Genomic DNA, 21,785 nt, shown 5'->3' with positions numbered 1-21,785 from the left:
TATCACTTAATGCATCATGTTGCCCACAAATCATTAATTTGTTAAGTATGAGTAATACAAGTACCATTGTCATTTATTATTCAACAAAGGAATCTAACAGACCAGTACTGGGTTCTAAAAGTCTCAGATCTATATAACCAGTGGGGAATCTCAGTACAGTGTGTTTGAGCTCACATAAATCATTAGAAAACTAGCTGTCTGAATAGGCAGAACAACCAGGAAAAGACTAGAATGATTTCTTGCAGTCCCATTATTGTTTGCATAACTTCTTTGCCATATCTGTTTACATAAACTTTAACTTGCATACGTTGCAGGATTAGCCATTTAAGTACCTTTTTTGAAAGGTTCAAGTTCAAATTCTATGTTACTTATTACCATGACTCATTATACCATAGGTATCATTATAATATTCAGATATCATTTTTGGGCTTATTTGTATTATTTTATGGATCTGTTGTACCCAATTGGAGTTTTAAAGGTTTAAGATTCCATCAATGGTGCTAATATGCCATGAATTCAAGTACAGTATATGGAGTTTGTTATTTTGTTTTGTACCATTTCTGGCACCATTTTGAGTACTTGTCATTAGGGTGCATGCACTATGTGGTTATAAACTTCATGTTACGATGAAATGGGTTAAAAAGTCAACAATTAACACATTTTTCTAATAATGGATAACATGAACGTTGTAAATAATTTTGCTTTCTAAATATATATCTCTAGTTTCAAACTTTTGATCTTTACCTTTGGCTACAAAGTTTGCTTAACGTTCTGGTTTTATCATTTTTGATGCTTTGATTTTTATGGCTTTGACCCTTTGCTTTGTTTACAGACTATGCCTTATTCTCTGGTAAGGTTTATTTCTTCCTTATAGCCGTTGCTAACATAACAATATGCAGTCATCCTTCTCAATCGATATCCTGTGCCAATAACCAACTTACCAAATATATAGTGCTGTAGAGTGCTTTATTTTTAATCACAGCCAAACCTGAGACACTGTGAAAATGACCAGTCAAAAGCTTCTTGCAAACAATACCTAGAAAATCCAGAAAATTGTATTTCAAGAAAGGCATAACTCATTACTTACATACAACAGAAACTAGGTAATACTATCACAAATTACAATCTTAAAGGTTTTGCTTATGTAGTGCCTTTTTTTTAAAGTAAGCATGTAACAAAGCAACTAATCTTGTCAATGCTCTGCAAATACAAAAATGCCTATAGTGCTATATAAACTACTTCATTTTAAGGTTTATTGAGTATGACTGCTTTAGTTAAGTAAACTATGTTGCTGCACCTGTTCAATACAGTTTCTAACTTATTTTTTCCCAGTCTTGATGACAATAAATGATAAGCATTAGGTGTTTGATTGCAGCAATATTAAGTACATGAATCAGTACTCTGTATAAAAGGAGCTAGACTTGTTTATACACTAGGCTGTCTGTATCTGATTATTGCATTTCATTTGTGAGCAGTGTTGTGTAAAATTTTCAAGAGCCATATTTGAGTAAAAGTAAAGATATCTTTATAGAAAGTGACTCAAGTAAAAGTAAAATTTGCTCATGAGCAAACTACTCAAAATATCAGATATTATTGTACTTACAATAAGTATCAAAAGTACAGGTGAATGTAGGTTCTCTCTCTCTCTGTTAAATATAGTCACAAATGGTCTTATAAACTTAAACTAACTATGGCCACCTTCTTTTTGCATGTCATGTGCATGTTCCTGGGTCCTCCCTGCGTGGAGTTTGCATGTTCTCCCCGTGTCTGTGTGGGTTTCCTCTGGGTGCTCCAGTTTCCTCCCACAGACCAAAGACATGCAGGTTAGGTGTATTGGTGATCCTAAATTGTCCCGAGTATGTGCTTGGTGTGTGGGTGTGTGTGTGTGTGTGTGCACTGCGGTGGGTTGGCACCCAGCCCGGGATTTGTTCCTGCCTTGTGCCCTGTGCTGGCTGGGATTGGCTCCAGCAGACCCCCCGTCACCCTGTGTTAGGATATAGCAGGTTGGATAATGACTGACTGACTGGAACAAAATGTAAACTTTCACCGTCTCCCACTACAAGAAGATTGACAGAACTAGTTTATTAAAGGATAGGTTTAGCATTTTTCAAATCAAAGCTGCTTCTTCACAATCATGGTATATTATAATTTGCCACATGAAACTGCATTCTAAAGTGAAGCATGTTTTATATTATTTTAAAAATCACTAGCTAGCTCTTGCATTTTATAATGAAGCCAATAGGTATTGGGGTTTTAATAATAAAAAAAAAAGGCCTTAATACTTAAGTCAATAAAACAAACCCTAATAAGGCATGGCCTTAATGTTTAATAAAGAGATTTACCTACATTTCGTTGCTTCTAATTATACAAATTAAATGAGTGACATTTAGGCTTATCTTGGGCTTTTCCTATTAGTTCACAATCTGTTTTGGAGTTGTGATGTCCAGGATAATGTGAAAACAAATATGAGCCACACACATGACAGCACTTGAAAATACAAGTACACCTCACAGCCTGAATGCAGTGCCATCAGCTGAGGAAATAAATGAGAACGAGATTGCACCAATGTCAATCCCTAGTGAAGAATGTGTACTCAGAATGACTGTATAGATAACCAGTTATTACCACCAGCGGTGCATGTTTGAAAATCATCCCACATTCTTAATATGTATAAATTTAAATAAAGCAGGTGAAGCCTGAATTTTAGATAATTTACCGAATAAAACATTTATGTAGGCTTTTTGTTTTCTGATATAATATTGCAATAGTTAAGATGTCATAAAAAAATGAACCAGAGTAAAAGTTGCCTTTTAGGTTTGAAAATATAGTGAAGTAAAAGTGACAGTAGACAGGAAAGAGTAAGGTATACTCAAATAAAATTGAAATATTCTCAAAACACACTCAAGTAAAGTAATGAAAAATTTCTACTGTTTGTAAGTATGTGAAGACAAACAGGGCAAAACATTAGTTCATTCGGTGATGGTGAATATAGCATGAGCTTGCCAGCTTCTGTCAATCAAAATGTTCAGTGGTCAAAGACTGCAAGTAATCAATGCAATAAGTCACCTTAAAGCCATTTTCAGAAAACAATGGAAAATGGTATTTATTATGACAAAATACTGTGAAGCGTGACAAAATGAATGATTTCCTTCATCCTGCAGCTAGTGCTTAAGAAAATTTCCTTTTATTATGTTTCAGAAATCTCTGTTGCCTTGGAACAACTAAGTTGGGCACAGATACACTGCTATACATTTTTGACATTTCTGTTAGCACACAATAAAGATGATCTTTATAGAGGCAAAGGACAATAAGAGCAAACTACATAAATGTGACTATAAAGCAAAATTTACATTATAACACCTATGTAAAATCAGTGAAATAACCAATTTACAAGTATAATTGAAAGATTACACTTTTTATTGTTTTTTTTTTTTTTTTTTTTTTTTTACCAGAAAGCCGACTTGAGAAAGAGTCTGAAATATGGTCCTTTCCATTTGCATCACTCTGCTTTAATTCATTAGATGTGTTTAGCTGAATCTTCAATTTCTGAAAAACACATTTAGAAATGGTTAGATACACAGATATCACTTTTATTGTTATGCTAAAAATGAGGAAAACATCAGTGCAAATACAAGACAAATGATAAAACAAATGAAAATAGGATGCATAAATTATCATTCCATTTTAAATTACATCATTCCTAAGCACCATGAACAAAGCACACAATCTCACAGTTTATAATATCAATATTTTAAATCAAATCCTGCATTACATGCACTGTATTTATCCAGCTGACACTTTTATACAAAGCAGGTTAGAAACCAGCATTAAAGACAGTGTTTCCATATTTCTACAATATGATCACTGAAAGGTTAAGTGACTCATGCAGGACCACACAGGGAGTAAGTGATGGGGACTGAACAGGCAATCTTTCTGAACACTGCCTAATACCATGGCAAGCAGAGCACGTTGCTGACAGTCCTGGATTTGGTTTCAGCTGTGGGAGCGTAGGTTTAGATATAGTTGCACTACAATTTAAACTTTTATATTTGCATAGTGGTTAGACGTAGACAAGCTAGAAAGTGCTATACTGTAGCTGACAGCAATTCCAAATAGTAAACTTGCACCAATGCTTTAATGAGCTCTCCTAATTTACAGCGGAATGATCTACCCATCATGTTCATCTTGGGAGCAAGACATATATAGACACAGGGAGAACATGCAAACACCACCGAGACAAGTATGACTTGAACTGGAGATGCACAATGTGTGAGGCAGCAGTGCTAGCCACTGTGCCAGCTGTTGCTCTAAAATAGCAGTAAATAATTCTTTTTAAATGAATTACATATGAGTGTTTTCACGTGAACACTTTGATCAAGCTACATTGTAGATCACAAGAAATTCACATTCTTTTAACATCATGAACTTTTTAACATGTTTATTATGCTGTATAATGAATATGGAAGAAAGCTAGGCTCACACAGGGTACTGTCACCCAGTTTGTGTGATTTATTAAGCATACTTTAAGAATTTTTGGCAAAAGGTTATGAATAATATTAATGGTTTTCTTCTTTGAAAAAAAAAAACAAAACAATTACATTATAGGAAATGTGCTACCCAGTGCAATGTCCACGTAGTAATAGGCTGTCAAGTATTTTAGTATTACTACACACTTGATGACTTATTTAATGCAAAACTTATAAGTAAAATATTCAAACTGCTTTCTAACTGCTGAAATGTTGCACCATATCTCGTGAAACAGGTTTTCTATACATTCTTTTAGTGAAGACAATACTCTCTGATTTCTGTCCACAGTAAGATATGTCACCCCTGAAGGTTCATTGTGGGGACTAATTATCTTTTCTCTTTATATTTAACATAATGTGATAAAATTCAGAAACACAATGTTAACATTAATTCATGTGTTGATGGCACCAAGCTGTATTTATCATTTAAACCAACATTACCACTTTGTTTACCACTTTAAACAACTAATGATGCAAAGCAGTGGATGTATGGCAATTATATGTGCTGTAATTCAGAAATAATGACTTCTTTATGTTTGTGGCAACTCAGTGAATAGTATACAAATACTAAAAACATTAACCTCAAAAGCCTTAAATTTTAGAGTGGCTGAATCGATCCAAAATGTAGATGTTAACTGTCTGAAAAATTATCCTTTGGTAGTCACATCTCTAAACTTTCTAACATTTGCTCTTTCCCCTTCAGAAATATATTGCAAACTTAATGGAGTTTCATAAGCATTCATTCATCTGAGGTTACTGTAATGTCTTATGGTCGGCTGTTTCAAATCTTACTACTACAGAAATAATCAAAATAATGTGGCAAATATTATATTTAGAATTAAGATGCACAGCATGACCATATCACTCCAGTTCTAAAATCTCTTTTCTCTTATCCAGTTAAGTTGAGAGAAAATTTTGAAGTCCCCCTTGTCAAATATAAACTTATGAATTGTTTAGCCTCACTTTACAGAACTTATTAATGCTTGCTCTCATACTGCAGGGCATGATTGCAGCCTATCAAGATGCTGCCATCTTTGAAATTCTGAGGATAAATAGAACTAATGTAGGAGGCACAGCCTTTAGCCACAAGGGACACAAATTCTGGAATGATTTGTACCACTCATAGAGGCTCCTTTGATTTCAGCATTTACAGTTCCTATATAAAGTATTCACCCTCTAGGAAGTTTTTACATATTAGTATTATTCAGCATTGAATCACAGTGGATTTAATTTGGCTTTTTTGATACCAAAAAGACTCTTTACTGTCAAAGTGAAAACAGATCTCTGCAAAGTCATCAAATTAATTACAAAACCTAAAATAACGGATTGCCTTGGTATTCACCTAATTTGAATCAGTATTTAGTAGATGTGCCTTTGGTAGCTATGATAGTCTTGAGTCGGTGTGCACAGGCCTCACTTTCTCTTTGTCTTCAATAACTTTGCAAATCTGGACTCTGTCATTTTCCATGTTCTTTTTTGCAAAACTGCTTAAGCTCTGTAAGGCTGCATGATTGTAACCGACCAGTCTATGTCAGGTCCAACCACTAATTTTTAATTGGATTGAGATCACTTCAGGACAAAAGGTTACTTTGTCTTTATGCTTGGGATCATGGTCTTACAGGAAAACAAATCTTCTCCCAAAGCAGAGTTTTTTTGCAGAGTACTTCAGGTTTTCCTGCAGAACGTCTATGTATTTTGCTGCATTCATCTTCAGAAGCCTTCCAGGGCTTGCTGCAGAGAAGCATTTTCATTGCCTGATGCTGCCATCACCATGCTTTTCAATGGGGATGGTGCGTTCTTGATATGTTCAGTGTTTTTGGCATTTAGTCTAATGGCCAAAAATATACATTTTGGTCTCATTACACCACTGAACCTTCTTCTAATTGACTTTACAGAGTTTCCTATATGTCTTCTGCAGACTCTAGTTGAGATGTCATGTGTATGTTTTTTAACAATGGCTTTCTCTATGCCACTCTCCAATAGCTTGTAACTCCTTTAAAGTTCTCGAAAGGTCTCTTAGTGACCTTCTTCACTCATCTTCTTGCATGATCTGTTTTTGCAGATGGCCTGCTATAGGCAGGTTTACAACTGTGCCACACTCTTTGCATTTCTTAATAAATGATTTAACTGTGGGAGGCACGGTGGCGCAGTGGGTAGCGCTGGTGCCTTGCAGTTAGGAGACATGGGTTCGATTTCCGGGTCCTCCCTTCGTGCAGTTTGCATGTTCTCCCCGTGTCTGCGTGGGTTTCCTCCCACAGTCCAAAGAGATGCAGGTTAGGTGCACTGGCGATTCTAAATTGTCCATAGTGTGTGCTTGGTGTGTGGGTGTGCGCACCCTGTGGTGGGCTGGCTCCCTGCCCGGGGTTTGTTTCCTGCCTTGCGCCCTGTGTTGGCTGGGATTGGCTCCAGCAGACCCCTGTGACCCTGTAGTAAGGTTGGATAATGGATGGATGGATGATTTAACTGGATATTCAGTGACTTGGTTATTTTCTTTTTTCCATTCCCTGGTGCATGCTTCATAATTACCTTTACATTTGAGTTGCCTGGAGTGTTCTTTTATCTTCATTGTGTAGGTCAGGCCACCACACTGACTCACAATGAGTGGGGAAAACAGCTTCAGAGAATCACACTGAAATTTAATGTAGGCAATCTAAACATAGTGAAGGAAAAAACTCTTAATTCTCCTTTTATTTTTATTACTTTAAAGAAGCGGGTAATATTCTTTCCTTCATCTTGAATTAAACACATTCTAACCTAATTTTACACCACATTAAAAGTTCTTAAAACAGACGGCTTTCAAGTAACACCCACCCATTTCCTTGTAATGTAAAGGGCATTAATTTGCAAATGTCTGAATTGGGCAATGGTACAGTACATGTCAACTACAATCTCTCAACATCTTATATAATTGGAATTTTTTTTTTTTTTTAATTCAGGACAGAACTATAATAAACGACCGTATGGATCTTACTGTTCTGTTCAGCATTACTATAAATGGTTTATTGTTTGTGCATAAAAATTCCGAAACTGGTTGTAATGCTTTTCAGTTACATTGAACACAAATGTGCACATATAACTGCCAGTTCAATGTTTACCCCCCTGTAGAGTGTGTTCTCCTATTTTTGTGTGGGTTTCCTCAAAAGAGCCCACTACCTTATAACCTTCCAAAGTCACTCTTTTAGGATGACTGGCAAAACCATACAGCTTGTTGCAATCTTTTGATAGATGGTGTGCAACACACAAAACTATATTAATAGTTCATATTGTAATCCTTACTTTCTCACTATTGCCATAGATTGGTCTTCATTACGTAATGTTTAAAAATACAATATTTAGATTTAAATTTTTTTGTGCTGACTTCAAACACGCAGTTGCTAGTTAACATCAATGTGTCAGTTATTGAAAAAATCACACATTTTGACAATTCTAAGTATAATAAATAGAATCAAGTAGAGGACACACGTCTTTTTTTTGTTTTATATAATCAGACCAGTATAAATTAAAACCTATAGTGAAGCTTTAAAATAATACCCAAATAACTCTGGGTTACAAATCTGGTATTATAAAATTTATATTTACTCTGTATACAGTATAATAATGTTTCCTATCACTATAAATTGCAAACTCTGTAATGTTGCCATTAATTTTAGTATATTTTTTATGTAGCTTAAGGCTGTCCTTCCTAGCATGATTGAGGCAATTGTGTGTCTGAAGATTCCTTAGAGATACAATGAAAAGAGAATCATGCTACTGCTAAAGTTATGCTTGTTAAATTGACACAAGATGAAACAATAAAAAAATTAACTGCCAAGTCGCTTCAATTAAGAATTAAGAGAAATTCTCTCAAAAAGCAATTATGGAGACAGACCCAAGCATGATCTTCAGTCAGTAACTAATGTAGCCCTTTCAGGGTCAGCCCAAAGAACCCACATGAAGTTACCATGTGAGTTCACCACAAAACCAACAACAGTCAATCAATAGCTTAAGGAACAAATTTAAACTGAATTGACCTTAGTGAGCAATGTTTTGTCTTGGGATGTGGAATTTCACTTCACTAATATGGAAGGAGTTGCAGTTTACTTGAGAGACTGAAAAGCACTTTCTAGTCAAAGTTTACTTACCACTTGTGATGAATGGTCCATGGCACTGTGAAGGTTTTTAAACAAATAATCACGTCCCGAGAGCATGCAGGCTCAGAATGGGTGTGGTTGTCCGCATGATGGGTTGATTGTAGTGCCTGGCTGATCGTGCACTCATGTACATATTCAAGCAAATCAGTCAGGTGCCTCATTCACACCTTGGAGTGGGTGGAGGGTCACAATTGCACCTTATCAGGTATGAAGGAGCTTGCACAACAGAGGAAAAGAAAGAAACAGAAAAAGAACAGATTGAAAAGGAAGGAATGGAGGTTAAAGTGAAAGAAATAAAGAGAGAACAAGAGGCGGGATTGGGAGAGCCCATGCTGCACAGGAATGGAAGCAGGTGGATTGGGAGGGAGAGGAGCCTGGGGCTGAAGAAGGGGCGCTCCTATTGAGTGATACTGGTGAATAGGAGTTGCCCACAGACGTCAAAGGACTGGCGGCAGGAGGCATGTTTTGTGGCTCAGTGCGGCTCCTCAGGTATGCTAAAGGATAGGTACCCGAACCTTGTATTTAGGGTTGACTGTACCTTTCAGAAGAACATCTCCTCTGACTGCAAGTCTCCTCTGACTTACATGGGAAAGGAATTTCAGGCCTGAACCTGACCTGATATGTTATTAGATTGCTGGATTAGCGATGGAAGATATATAAAGAAGACCATGTTCCTATGTAATCCTGATGAAAAGAATGAGATTGATAGTATATGTGAGTAAAATGTGCTTCTAGCAGAGTTGCTGGACTAGGTCTCCTTAATGGTGTAATGTTGGAATAAGGACAGTGTTTTTCTGAAGTAAAGCCAGTTAAGGTGGCTTGGGTAGATCGTGATGATGCTGACTTGTTATCTCCATCATAAAGTATAACAGGAATGTCTCACTAAGAGAAGAAGTGGGAAAATGCAGGACACATTGGATCATATTTTTTTCCAAATGGTAAAGGAGTGAATTTTGTAGAAAAAAAATGAAGACTGCAGTTAGGAATAAGGAAGTCTGGTTTTTACTATTTAGTCTTTTGCCATCCTCATTATAGTTACCAGATGGAAAGAAAGCAAGTACATAAATTCAGCTGGTTGTTTTGTTATTGAGAAGATGTTCCAGTGGTTATATTTGGTATGGTGCAATTGTAATGTATATCTTTTAACCTTAAAGTAACATGCCTTTGAAAACCCAAGCTATGCAGACTACACTAGAGTAAAGAAAAATAATCTTGCCTTTCTTGTGCCTGACCCAGTCTTCATTTGTGAAGGCACTGTATGTGAAATGCTGGACAATAAATCATCAAAGCCCCAAAGCTGAATACTCCCATTTTCAGAAGATAAGGCCAAAATGTCTAGTTCTTCAATAAACACACTCCTTCAAAAAGAAGTTACATTACATTAATCTTCAGTATTTTTACAGGCATAAGAATGATATCAAATACATACATTTAAGTTCAAATACAAGATGAAGTTCAAATATTTTGTTCATTGTGCAAATTGCAGTTGTAAGGCTCCCCCCAGATTAGTAGTGGAATACACATAACAGTAACTACAACATAATTTAATAAATCAAGCAACAGAAAATACATATAAAAACACATCAGTTACACTGGTGGTTAAGTAACCTTATGATCAGTGGATAATGGCTGTCCCTAAACCTAGATGTTCAGGTGTTAATGTACCTCAGTAAAGAATGGAGAAGCTATAAGATGGTTTGCAACATTCAAAAACTATATCTTCACTATTGCTTTCCACAATTTGTTTAACTACAATGGACTTTGTAATATTGAACATTTTGCATCTTGTCTATAACGATTCCTTAATAATTCCATAGTGTAACATTCTATATTCCTGATATACAGAATTATCCAAAATTTTGCTTGTGTCTGCCAAATTGACTGATACTACTTTTATTATTTTTAAGTACTGGGTTTTTCAAGACCACAGCAATAATGTTGTGATTAGGGCTGCTGCATCACAAGTCCAGAGGTCCGATGTTGATTCCTAGATTGGTTTTACTGTATCTGTGTGGAGTCTGAAATATTTTCTTGGTGATTTTAAGCTTTATGCTGTTATCTCAGTTCCTCATATCCCATAGATGTTTATGTAATTTAATTTAGCAATATTAAACTGAGCACATATGAATGTGTGTATGAGTACACACTTTCAAGTAGATGGATCATGGATAAAGGATGAGATTTTTTAATTTGATTGTTTACTATAATCTTATCTAATTTGTAAATTGCCTTGTGATACTCTAAATGACACTGCATAAAATAAGAATCATAATCCTAAGACAAACCATTCCTTTATTTGAATTTGAACTTCCACAGAAGATGCTTATTTGATGGTAATTATTCATTTTTAGTGACTTAATAAACAAGATGTAAACATTACAAATGTACCTTGTATAGCCTGCTACATTGTCTCCTTGAATTGATATCATATTTTTTTCTGACTCCTCCTTGTATTTTTTTGCAAACATAATCCTACGCTTCAATTCAGGAGAATCTATAATTCGTTCAGATATGGAGCCATTGGTCATTTCTTCCCCTTTATGAATTGCCTCATGTATACTAAAAGACTCTTTACTGCAAAAAAAAAAAAAAAAAAAAAAAAAAGCACAAATGATGATGAGGCAATGTGTAAATGTGCAGTTTGTTTACAGTGCTACTGCTTTAATAAATCATAAATATAATTTCTGTACTATAAACCAGGTAAAATACAATTATTTAAAATATACCAACACTGATTTTATTAAACTTAGTCATTCAGTTAACATCCATCCATTATCCAACCCACTATATCCTAACTACAGGGTCACGAGGGTCTGCTGGAGCCAATCCCAGCCAACACTGGGCACAAGGCAGGAAACAAACCCCGGGCAAGGCACCAGCCCAACGCAGGGCACACACACACACACACACCAAGCACACACTAGGGACAATTTAGAATCGCCAATTCACCTAACCTGCATATCTTTGGACTGTGGGAGGAAACCGGAGCACCTGGAAGAAACCCACGCAGACACAGGGAGAACATGCAAACTCCACGCAATGACGACCCGGGAAGCGAACCCGGGTCTCCTAACTGCGAGGCAGCAGCGCTACCGACTGTGCCACTGTGCTGCCCTTCAGTTAACATTTCGTAATTTATTTTATTAATATGAGAACAGTGAAATCTTCAGCTTAGGTTCCTGTAAAACAATTCTTTGGTCACATATTTTGATTAAATTCTTAATTCCAAAAGACTGTAATCTGTATATTAAACAGCACAATGGCAAATACAAAATTATCAAATTCTCTAAGTTAATTTCCAGATATGAAATTAAAACATTAACAATAATAATGAAATAATGCAGCAAATTATCAGACAATGAGAATTTCTTTTTCCATTTTTATATATAGGAAACAGCATGATGATTACTTGTGTTAATCTCAAATAACAAAAAATAATAAACAGGTATTATATATATTAAAATCTATAAAAAAATATGCAAAGGAGAATTACTGAATGCATTGATCAGAACTCTTAAAACTGTAAATAAATTTTAAGACACTTAACCTGTACAGAAATTCAGATGATTTTATCTGTTCCCATTTTGCAAATGTCCCATCACTATGGCCACTAAATAACAGGATAGGTGTTTTTATAGCTGTTAAGACAGAAAACATTTACACATGTAAGCAAAATTGAATAAAACATTTCACATAATATTTGGAACCTTTTTTTATGTTGTATGAAATTCAACTGTCCAGCTACTTGGGCACTGGAAAGAACACCTCATTTAAAAAAAAAAAGATTTAAGAATTTTGCTCAGTAGGATTAAATGGTGGATTAGGTTTTAGATAACTAACATTTGTATCTTGTAATACTCCTTAGGCTTTGAGCAAGAAGGACAGATTGAGGTCAGCCTCTTTGGAACATTTGACAAATTAAGCACTGTAGACATAACATCTGTTTACAATCAGTAAATAAAGTGCAAAGAAAGTCTTGCATGCCATTATATTATTCAGTTATAGCAGTTTTTAAACCAGTTGCTGTATAATACTACTAAAACAATGTACAGTACATCAATTCTTAGTATATGCTTTGTGTATTAGGGGAAAATTCTGTAATTCAATCACATCACATATAAAACCTGAAATCATATTATTTGGAGACCTGATTAATCCAGGGTCATGGAGCTGCAACCTATATCTGCTGTATCATCAGGACTCAGCTGTGGACAGGGGCACGAGTCTATTGTAGGGCCCAGTCACACAAAGACTGGCACTCCCACTAATAAACTGCCAAGTAGGAAAAGCTAATTGTTAACTTTACCCATTCTTGGTAATGCCAGAGGAAAAGCACAGGAAAAACCCCACAGACAGAGGGAAAAATTTCAGACTCCACATGGACAACCACCACTGCACCACCCAAATGAAATCAGTTGATGTTTTATGGGAAGCTGGTGTTTATTTTTATTAGAAAATGAATGACCACTTTTTCAAAAATGTTTTATTTATATGCATTATAAAGCATATTGGTGGATATGGTAATCCTGAGCAGATCATGTGCTGTACTATAACTAATATATTTTATAGGACACAATTAAGTGGAGTATCTGTTAACAAATTTTTTTCATTGTTTGTTTAGAAGTTCCTCTTTTTAACAGGTTCTTGATAGATCCAAGAAAAGCTATTTGTTTTCTTTGGACATTATGCAATCACTTATGTAACAGAAATTATGCAAAAGGAAATTATTAGTTTAAAAATAAAACTTCACAGACTACAGCCTTAAAAACAAAAAAAGCAAGTGTTACTGCACAGTATGTATTGAACTTTACATAATAAGGAGTTTAATTAATTGATCTACCTTTTTAATAGATACTTGGTGACCTAGCATGATGACATGCACCTATACTGGAAATTATGTACAGTACAGGTAAGGACTGACATATATTCCTGCTCTTGACCTTAGAAAAATAAAATCTTGCTGGGTATTTAGTATTTACTTATTTCTGACACACACACATACATATATACATATACATATACACATATATTGTCACACACGTGCGCATGGGAGGCAGCTAAAGGGCTTGAGTGACAGCAGTTCTGAGGCATGCCGGGTGCTGGCAGAGTGCACTGACTCTTTTTCTCTCTTTCCTGTAGACCGTTCCCGGGAGATTCCATCTGGCTCTCTTGATGTCACTTCCGGGACTGAGCCAATGGAAGGAGACCTTACCGGCTCTGGCCCCTCTGACGTCACGTCCGGGCTCAAACCAATGGCTAAAGAACATGGGCCTGATCCTTATGACCTCACTTCCTGTTTTCCCCTTTAAAACCCTGCCCTTTTCCTAATTCCTCAGTCTTGTTCTGGACTCAATTGTATGCACATCAGTGCTTTTATTGATAAAAAACCGACTTTGCAGCCAGGATACCATATTATACTGGTGGCTGCCCCAAACCTTTATCTGTTTATGTCTCGTTTTTGTGACATTGGCGTAGTCGGCAGGATGAAAAAGTCCTGGAAGAGAAGGGGACAGGACCTGCAACACATCCAGGTGGGAGCGTACCGGGGCCGAGTTTCCAGGCGGGGAGGGTGTTCCGTGTTTCGGAGTGGTCCGGTACAGGCTCTGCCCCCGGCATGCTCCACTAGGCAACCTAGTGTGCGGGAGGGGCTCACAGAATTGGGCTGCTTCGGAAGGGGGAGGCAAAGAGGGCTGTTTATGCTCTCTCGGAGGAGAGTGCCCGCCTCCCTGTGAAGCCAGAGCCCCGATTTCCACCTAGGGGTGCCCCAGACTGGCAGGTGAGTAGCCTGAAAACCTGGAGGTTCGACCCAGAGAGGCCGACCCCTCAACAAGCCTGGTCCCTATGGGCAAAGGTGGGGCAGTGGCTACGGCCACAGAAACTCGAGCCCTACCAAATAATAGAGCAGGTGGCTTGCTATCTGCTTCTGGACACACAACCCCAGCGCTTCAACAAGCCGGTCTGGGGTAGATAATTCAAAAACATGGCAGAGCTCATAGAGCTCGTGGAAAAACAAAGGAGGGCCTCCCAATCTGGGAGAGCTGAACCGTCCCTTGGCCGAACTCAATCGGAGTACGTCCCAAAACCTAGCCCCCCCCGTACAACCCAGAGCTTGTGCCGATGTCCCCGGAGCCGCGGGCGCGCAAACCACTTGGGAATGAGGTGGAATGCAGGTGGAGGGGGAAGAGGGGTTGGTGTGCTCTGACAAACCCATTGGCGGTCCCACACACAGGTGTGGTGATCGATAACGGGTATAAAACATCTGTGCTGTTCGATACCAGCAGTAACATTTCCATTGTTGCCCGCCGATTTGTGCTACCGCAACAGTTGTTGAAATATAAGACCGGTATAACCTGTGTCCACGGAGAAACCCGCTGTTACAGGGGCGCCGTTTGTGTCATCAGTTATGGAGGATCAGTTCAGAAGTTAACCGTGGCGATCCTTCCTTATCCTCCACACCCGGTGATACTAGGGCGGGACTGGTCTAATATAAAAAGTGGTGAGTCACATACCACTCCTGGGTATAACTTGGGCCTAGTTATGGACAGGAATGAGCCGTCTCAAGCTGCCTCCCATGCACACGTGTGTGACATATATATATATACATATATATATATATATATATATATATATATATATATATATACAGTGCATCCAGAAAGTATTCACAGCGCATCACTTTTTCCACCTTTTGTTATGTTACAGCCTTATTCCAAAATGGATTAAATTCATTTTTTTCCTCAGAATTCTACACACAACACCCCATAATGACATCGTGAAAAAAGTTTACTTGAGATTTTTGCAAATTTAGTAAAAATAAAAAAACTGAGAAATCCCATGTACATAAGTATTCACAGCCTTTGCTCAATACTTTGTCGATGCACCTTTGGCAGCAATTCCAGCCTCAAGTCTTTTTGAATGTGATGCCACAAGCCTGACACACCTATCCTTGGCCAGTTTCGCCCATTCCTCTTTGCAGCACCTCTCAAGCTCCATCAGGTTGGATGGGAAGCGTCGGTGCACAGCCATTTTAAGATCTCTCCAGAGATGTTCAATCAGATTCAAGTCTGGGCTCTGGCTGGGCCACTCAAAGACATTCACAGAGTTGTCCTGAAGCCACTCCTTTGATATCTTGGCTGTGTGCTTAGGGTCGTTGTCCTGCTGAAAGATGAACAGTCGTCCCAGTCTGAGGTCAAGAGCGCTCTGGAGCAGGTTTCATCCAGCATGTCTCTGCACATTGCTGCAGTCATCTTTCCATTTATCCTGACTAGTCTCCCAGTCCCTGCCACTGAAAAACATCCCCACAGCATGATGCTGCCACCACCATGCTTCACTGTAGGGATGGTGCCAGGTTTCCTCCAAACGTGATGCCTGGCATTCACACCAAAGAGTTCAATCTTTGTCTCATCAGACCAGAGAATTTTCTTTCTCATGGTCTGAGAGTCCTTCAGGTGCCTTTTGACAAACTCCAGGCGGGCTGCCATGTGCCTTTTACTAAGGAGTGGCTTCCGTCTGGCCACTTTACCATACAGGCCTGATTGGTGGATTGCTGCAGAGATGGTTGTCCTTCTGGAAGGTTCTCCTCTCTCCACAGAGGACCTCTGGAGCTCTGACAGAGTGACCATCGGGTTCTTGGTCACCTCCCTGACTAAGGCCCTTCTCCCCCGATCGCTCAGTTTAGATGGCTGGCCAGTTCTAGGAAGAGTCCTGGTGGTTTCAAACTTCTTCCACTTACGGATGATGGAGGCCACTGTGCTCACTGGGACCTTCAAAGCAGCAGAAATTTTTCTGTAACCTTCCCCAGATTTGTGCCTCGAGACAATCCTGTCTTGGAGGTCTACAGACAATTCCTTTGACTTCATGTTTGGTTTGTGCTCTGACATGAACTGTCACCTGTGCGACCTTATATAGACAGGTGTGTGCCTTTCCAAATCATGTCCAGTCAACTGAATTTACCACAGGTGGACTCCAATGAAGCTGCAGAAACATCTCAAGGATGATCAGGGGAAACAGGAGGCACCTGAGCTCAATTTTGAGCTTCATGGCAAAGGCTGTGAATACTTATGAACATGTGCTTTCTCAATTTTTTTATTTTTAATAAATTTGCAAAAACCTCAAGTAAACTTTTTTCACGTTGTCATTATGGGGTGTTGTGTGTAGAATTCTGAGGAAAAAAATAAATTTAATCCATTTTGGAATAAGGCTGTAACATAACAAAAGGTGGAAAAAGTGATGCGCTGTGAATACTTTCCAGATGCACTGTACATACATATATACAATACATCCCGAAAGTATTCACAGCGCATCACTTTTTTCACATTTTGTTATGTTACAGCCTTATTCCAAAATGGATTAAATTCATTTTTTCCTCAGAATTCTACACACAACACCCCATAATGACAATGTGAAAAAAGTTTACTTGAGGTTTTTGCAAATTTATTAAAAATAAAAAGACTGAGAAATCACATGTACATAAGTATTCACAGCCTTTGCTCAATACTTTGTCGATGCAACTTTGGCAGCAATTACAGCCTCAAGTCTTTTTGAATATGATGCCACAAGCTTGGCACACCTATCCTTGGCCAGTTTCACCAATTCCTCTTTGCAGCACCTCTCAAGCTCCATCAGGTTGGATGGGAAGCGTCGGTGCACAGCCATTTTAAGATCTCTCCAGAGATGTTCAATCGGATTCAAGTCTGGGCTCTGGCTGGGCCACTCAAGGACATTCACAGAGTTGTCCTGAAGCCACTCCTTTGATATCTTGGCTTTGTGCTTAGGGTCGTTGTCCTGCTGAAAGATGAACCGTCGCCCCAATCTGAGGTCAAGAGCGCTCTGGAGCAGGTTTTCATCCAGGATGTCTCTGTACATTGCTGCAGTCATTCTTTCCCTTTATCCTGACTGGTCTCCCAGTCCCTTGCCACTGAAAAACATCCCCACAGCATGATGCTGCCACCACCATGTAGGGATGGTATTGGCCTGGTGATGAGCGGTGCCTGGTTTCCTCCAAACGTGATGCCTGGCATTCACACCAAATAGTTCAATCTTTGTCTCATCAGACCAGAGAATTTTCTTTCTCATGGTCTGAGAGTCCTTCAGGTGCCTTTTGGCAAACTCCAGGCGGGCTGCCAAGGGCCTTTTACTAAGGAGTGGCTTCCGTCTGGCCACTCTACCATACAGGCCTGATTGGTGGATTGCTGCAGAGATGGTTGTCCTTCTGGAAGGTTCTCCTCTCTCCACAGAGGACCTCTGGAGGTCTGGCGGAGTGACCGTCGGGTTCTTGGTCACCTCCCTGACTAAGGCCCTTCTCCCCCGATCGCTCAGTTTGGATGGCCGGCCAGCTCTAGGACGAGTTCTGGTGGTTTCGAACTTCTTCCCCTTATGGATGATGGAGGCCACTGTGCTCATTGGGACCTTCAAAGCAGCAGAAATTTTTCTGTAACCTTCCCCAGATTTGTACCTCGAGACAATCCTGTCTCGGAGGCCTACAGACAATTCATTTCACTTCATGCTTGGTTTGCACTCTGACATGAACTGTCAACTGTGGGACCTTATATATACAGGTGTGTGCCTTTCCAAATCATGTCCAATCAACTGAATTTACCACAGGTGGACTCCAATTAAGCTGCAGAAACATCTCAAGGATGATCAGGGGAAACAGGATGTACCTGAGCTCAATTTTGAGCTTCATGGCAAAGGCTGTGAATACTTATGTACATGTGCTTTTCAATTTTTTTATTTTTAATAAATTTGCTAAAATCTCAAGTAAACTTTTTTCAGGTTGTCATTATGGGGTATTGATTGGCTCCAGCAGACCCCCGTGACCCTGTGTTCGGATTCAGCGGGTTGGACAATGGATGGATGGATATATATATATATATAATGTTGAGACCTAACAAGAGCTCAACATTATATATCAGAAATAAAGGATACCCAGCATGATTTTCTTTTAGGAGACTTGAGAAGAGTTTGGGGGTGGTAGGGGATGTGGCTAGGGGGTGGAGAGAGAGAGAGACAGAGACAGAGAGGGAGAGCAATTCTATTTCTATGTTATCCCTTATACCCCAATAACTGTTAGTGACAACATAACAATATGCTTCATAGCTGTATCACTTGGCAATGATATGAAATCTATGTCTAAGTTATCGTATGTACAATAACTCTTAACCAAAGACTACAAAATGTCAACAAAAGTTCAGAGACCTGAGAAGAGCTTGTTTATCAACATGTATGTTTTTCCCATTCTTTAACTATATTTAAACAGAGACTTTTAATATAATTAGAGTAAAGCCACTTTGGCAACATGCTATAATATAGTGTAAATTCTAAATGACCAGGTATGGTTTTACTACTAAGAAGACAAATTATAATGTTTTTATAAGGAAAGACAAAACAGAATGTTATTGGCAGGGTTATAGAAATATGAAATAAAGGTGTACATTGACTTACTATACGCCAGACATTCAACAGGCTGTTGGTTTGTTAATACAGTGGCACTTCCTGCTTTGTTGTACCGCCATACCATCATGTGAGACTGACCTGCGGAGCCTAAAATATAAAGACAGTAACTGACAATTTCCAAAAATATCTTTATCCATTGTTACAGATCATTATTTCAAAAGTTTTTTTTTAACATTTGCTGCTATAAAAAAGGGTTTGGAAACAATGTAAAAAAAGTATTTCTTTTCAAATAATACTGAACCATCAATATGTTTCTCTTGTTTCTATTGCATTTGAGACTTGTTTAAGATCCTTAAGTAGCTAGAAAGCAAAAATTATTTTAACATTTGAAAATAAACACCGGGCAAATGATTAATAGTACCATGCAATTACCTAATCAGCCAATCATGTGGCAGCAGCACAATGCACAAAATCAGACAGACACAGGTCAGCAGCTTCGTTTAATATTCTCATCAAACATCAGAACGGGGAAAAATGTGACCTTAGTGATTTCAACTCTGCCATGATTTTTGGTGCCAGACAAGCTGGTCTGATTAATTCTGTAAGTGCTAATCTCCTGGGATTTTCACACACAACAGTCTTAAGTTTACACTGAATGGTGAGAAAAACAAAAAAAAAAATCCAGTAAGCAGCAGATCTGTGGACAGAAATGCCTTGTTGATGGGATAGGTCAGGGGAAAATGGCCAGACTGGTTTGAGCTGACACAAAGGCTATGGTAGCTCAGATAATGACTCTGTACAATTGTGGTGAACAGAACAGCACCTCAGAATTCACAACATGTTAAACCTTGAGGCTGGTCGGCTACAACAGCAGAAGACCATGTCGGGTTCCAGTTCTGTCAGCCAAGAGCACAAAGTTAAGCTGCAGTGAGCACAGGTTCACCACTGGACAGCTGAAGACTGTAAAAACATAGCCTAGTCTAATAAATCTTGATTTCTGTTGAGGCACACAGAAGGTAAAATCAGATTATGGTGCCAACAGCATGAATCCATGCAACCAACCTGCCTAGTGTCAACAGTCCAAGCTGCTGCTGGTGTGAGGAATGTTTTTTTGGTATACATGTCACCCATTAATACCAATCAATCGCCTACTGTATATTATGGCCACAATTTAGCCATCTTCTAAAGGCTACTTTCAGTATGATAACGCACCATGTCAAAAAGCAAAAGTCATCTCAAACTGAACATGAAAATGAGTTAATTTGTCTTCAGTGGCATTCTACTTCACCGGAACTCAATTCAATGAAACAGTTTTGGGATGTAGTAAAACAGGAGATTTGTAGAATGAATGTGTAGCTGACAAATCTGCAGACACTATGTGATGCTATCATGCCAAAATGTCCATGAATTAAATACTATACGGTTAATGACAGGTAGATTAAATAACAACATTCCAGTTTTACCCAATTTATTTCATTTTTTAATCTTAATGTATGCAGTTTTGTTGGGCTCATGCCAGCTTTATCTTACTGTTCTTATCTGACTGGAGAAGAACAAGACATGTTTGTCTGTTCCTGGTAGTGACAGGCAATACGATTCACTTAACTGATTTGACTCTTTTGAAGTAGACGTTAAAGTGAATCGATTGATTCATCAATAGGATCCAGGTCTGGCAGCACAGAAACAAAATACTTTTACTTTTGAATGAATCACAAAAATTCATAACTGAAACATTATTTTACTTATTAAATTATACAATAAACATGCTGATACTTCATGTAATATAACATTACCCTGTTTGAAAGCATAAAACTTGACAGCACAGTGAAAATGAATAAGAAAAAAAAAAAGTTACCGAATGTTCAAGAATCATAAGTAAATAAGAATAATGTACCTTGATCTCATGTAATGATTCATTTTGAGAACTGAGTGAACAATAACCTTCTGATTTGTTTGCGTTTAATGATTGAGTCAAACTTGAAAGAATCAGTAAATGATATACACTATGGATATGCATATAAGTGTGCATTAAAGTAAATAATTTTTAAATGATTGTAGTATATGGAAATCCCAGTAGACAGCGGTTTTCGAGATACTAAAACCACCATTCCTGACATCATCAATCATACTAGGGTAAATGTTACTTAAATCATGTGTCTTGCCTATTAAAAATGTCCAATGAAGCAGTAACATAAACTTCTTGACTATATACGTATAAGTGTAAAGGTAAAATCTGGGATGCAATTAAGATAGTGAACTCTACAGAAAGTAGAAAAGTGAAAGTGAAAAAGAAAAATGGCAAAGGAAAGTTAAATGTTTTTACAAATTTAAGAATTTCTTAGAGTAGGACATTAAAAAAGGACAGTTCATTAAATAATGTAGCAAAATTAAAAGGAAGAATGATGCACAGATAGTGAAGATGATTTAATACAACCTCACAGCCATGGGGTCTCACAGGACCAAACAATTTTACAGTATTAATGCCGGTTTGCACCAGTATAATTTCATACAATTAATATTAGCTTTTTACTTTTTTTTGGTAACAAAAGAGCAATGGTAAGTAATAGTGCCCAAAAAGCACATGAACAATGATTGTTCTAAACTCCTAGTCGCCAAAATGCATTAACACATGTAAACACTCAGTGTATTAAACATTTTAAGACAGTGGAAAAAAACCTACCAATATATCAAATGCTATATAATAGTTATAGAAAAAAATCTTATTTGGCAGCTT

The 21,785-nt window shown here is 37.9% G+C and overlaps 1 protein-coding gene and 1 long non-coding RNA gene across 3 annotated transcripts in view; one reads left to right on the top strand and one right to left on the bottom strand.

The window, feature by feature from the left end:
• LOC114660396 (uncharacterized) overlaps positions 1-21,785 on the bottom strand; it is an 81,524-nt gene that overhangs the window by 25,793 nt on the left and 33,946 nt on the right. For both annotated transcript variants that reach the window (XM_028813074.2, XM_051934212.1), the window contains exons 8-13: positions 19,100-19,198; positions 12,204-12,294; positions 11,045-11,230; positions 9,873-10,014; positions 3,450-3,546; positions 942-1,036 (exon numbers count right to left, since the gene is read on the bottom strand). In XM_028813074.2, the coding sequence (XP_028668907.2) occupies positions 942-1,036; positions 3,450-3,546; positions 9,873-10,014; positions 11,045-11,230; positions 12,204-12,294; positions 19,100-19,198 (710 nt within the window). The remainder of the gene's footprint in view (positions 1-941; positions 1,037-3,449; positions 3,547-9,872; positions 10,015-11,044; positions 11,231-12,203; positions 12,295-19,099; positions 19,199-21,785) is intronic.
• The window catches only part of LOC127529698 (uncharacterized), a 40,864-nt gene that overhangs the window by 7,437 nt on the left and 11,642 nt on the right, over positions 1-21,785 (top strand). Inside the window, exon 2 of the long non-coding RNA XR_007936320.1 lies at positions 13,508-13,565. This is a non-coding gene — a long non-coding RNA (uncharacterized LOC127529698). The remainder of the gene's footprint in view (positions 1-13,507; positions 13,566-21,785) is intronic.

Source organism: Erpetoichthys calabaricus, chromosome 11 (genome assembly GCF_900747795.2).
Source record: "Erpetoichthys calabaricus chromosome 11, fErpCal1.3, whole genome shotgun sequence".
NCBI classification, from domain to species: Eukaryota; Metazoa; Chordata; class Cladistia; order Polypteriformes; family Polypteridae; genus Erpetoichthys; species Erpetoichthys calabaricus.
Note: the sequence above shows the minus strand (reverse complement) of the source record. Positions and strands in the feature narration are given on the sequence as shown.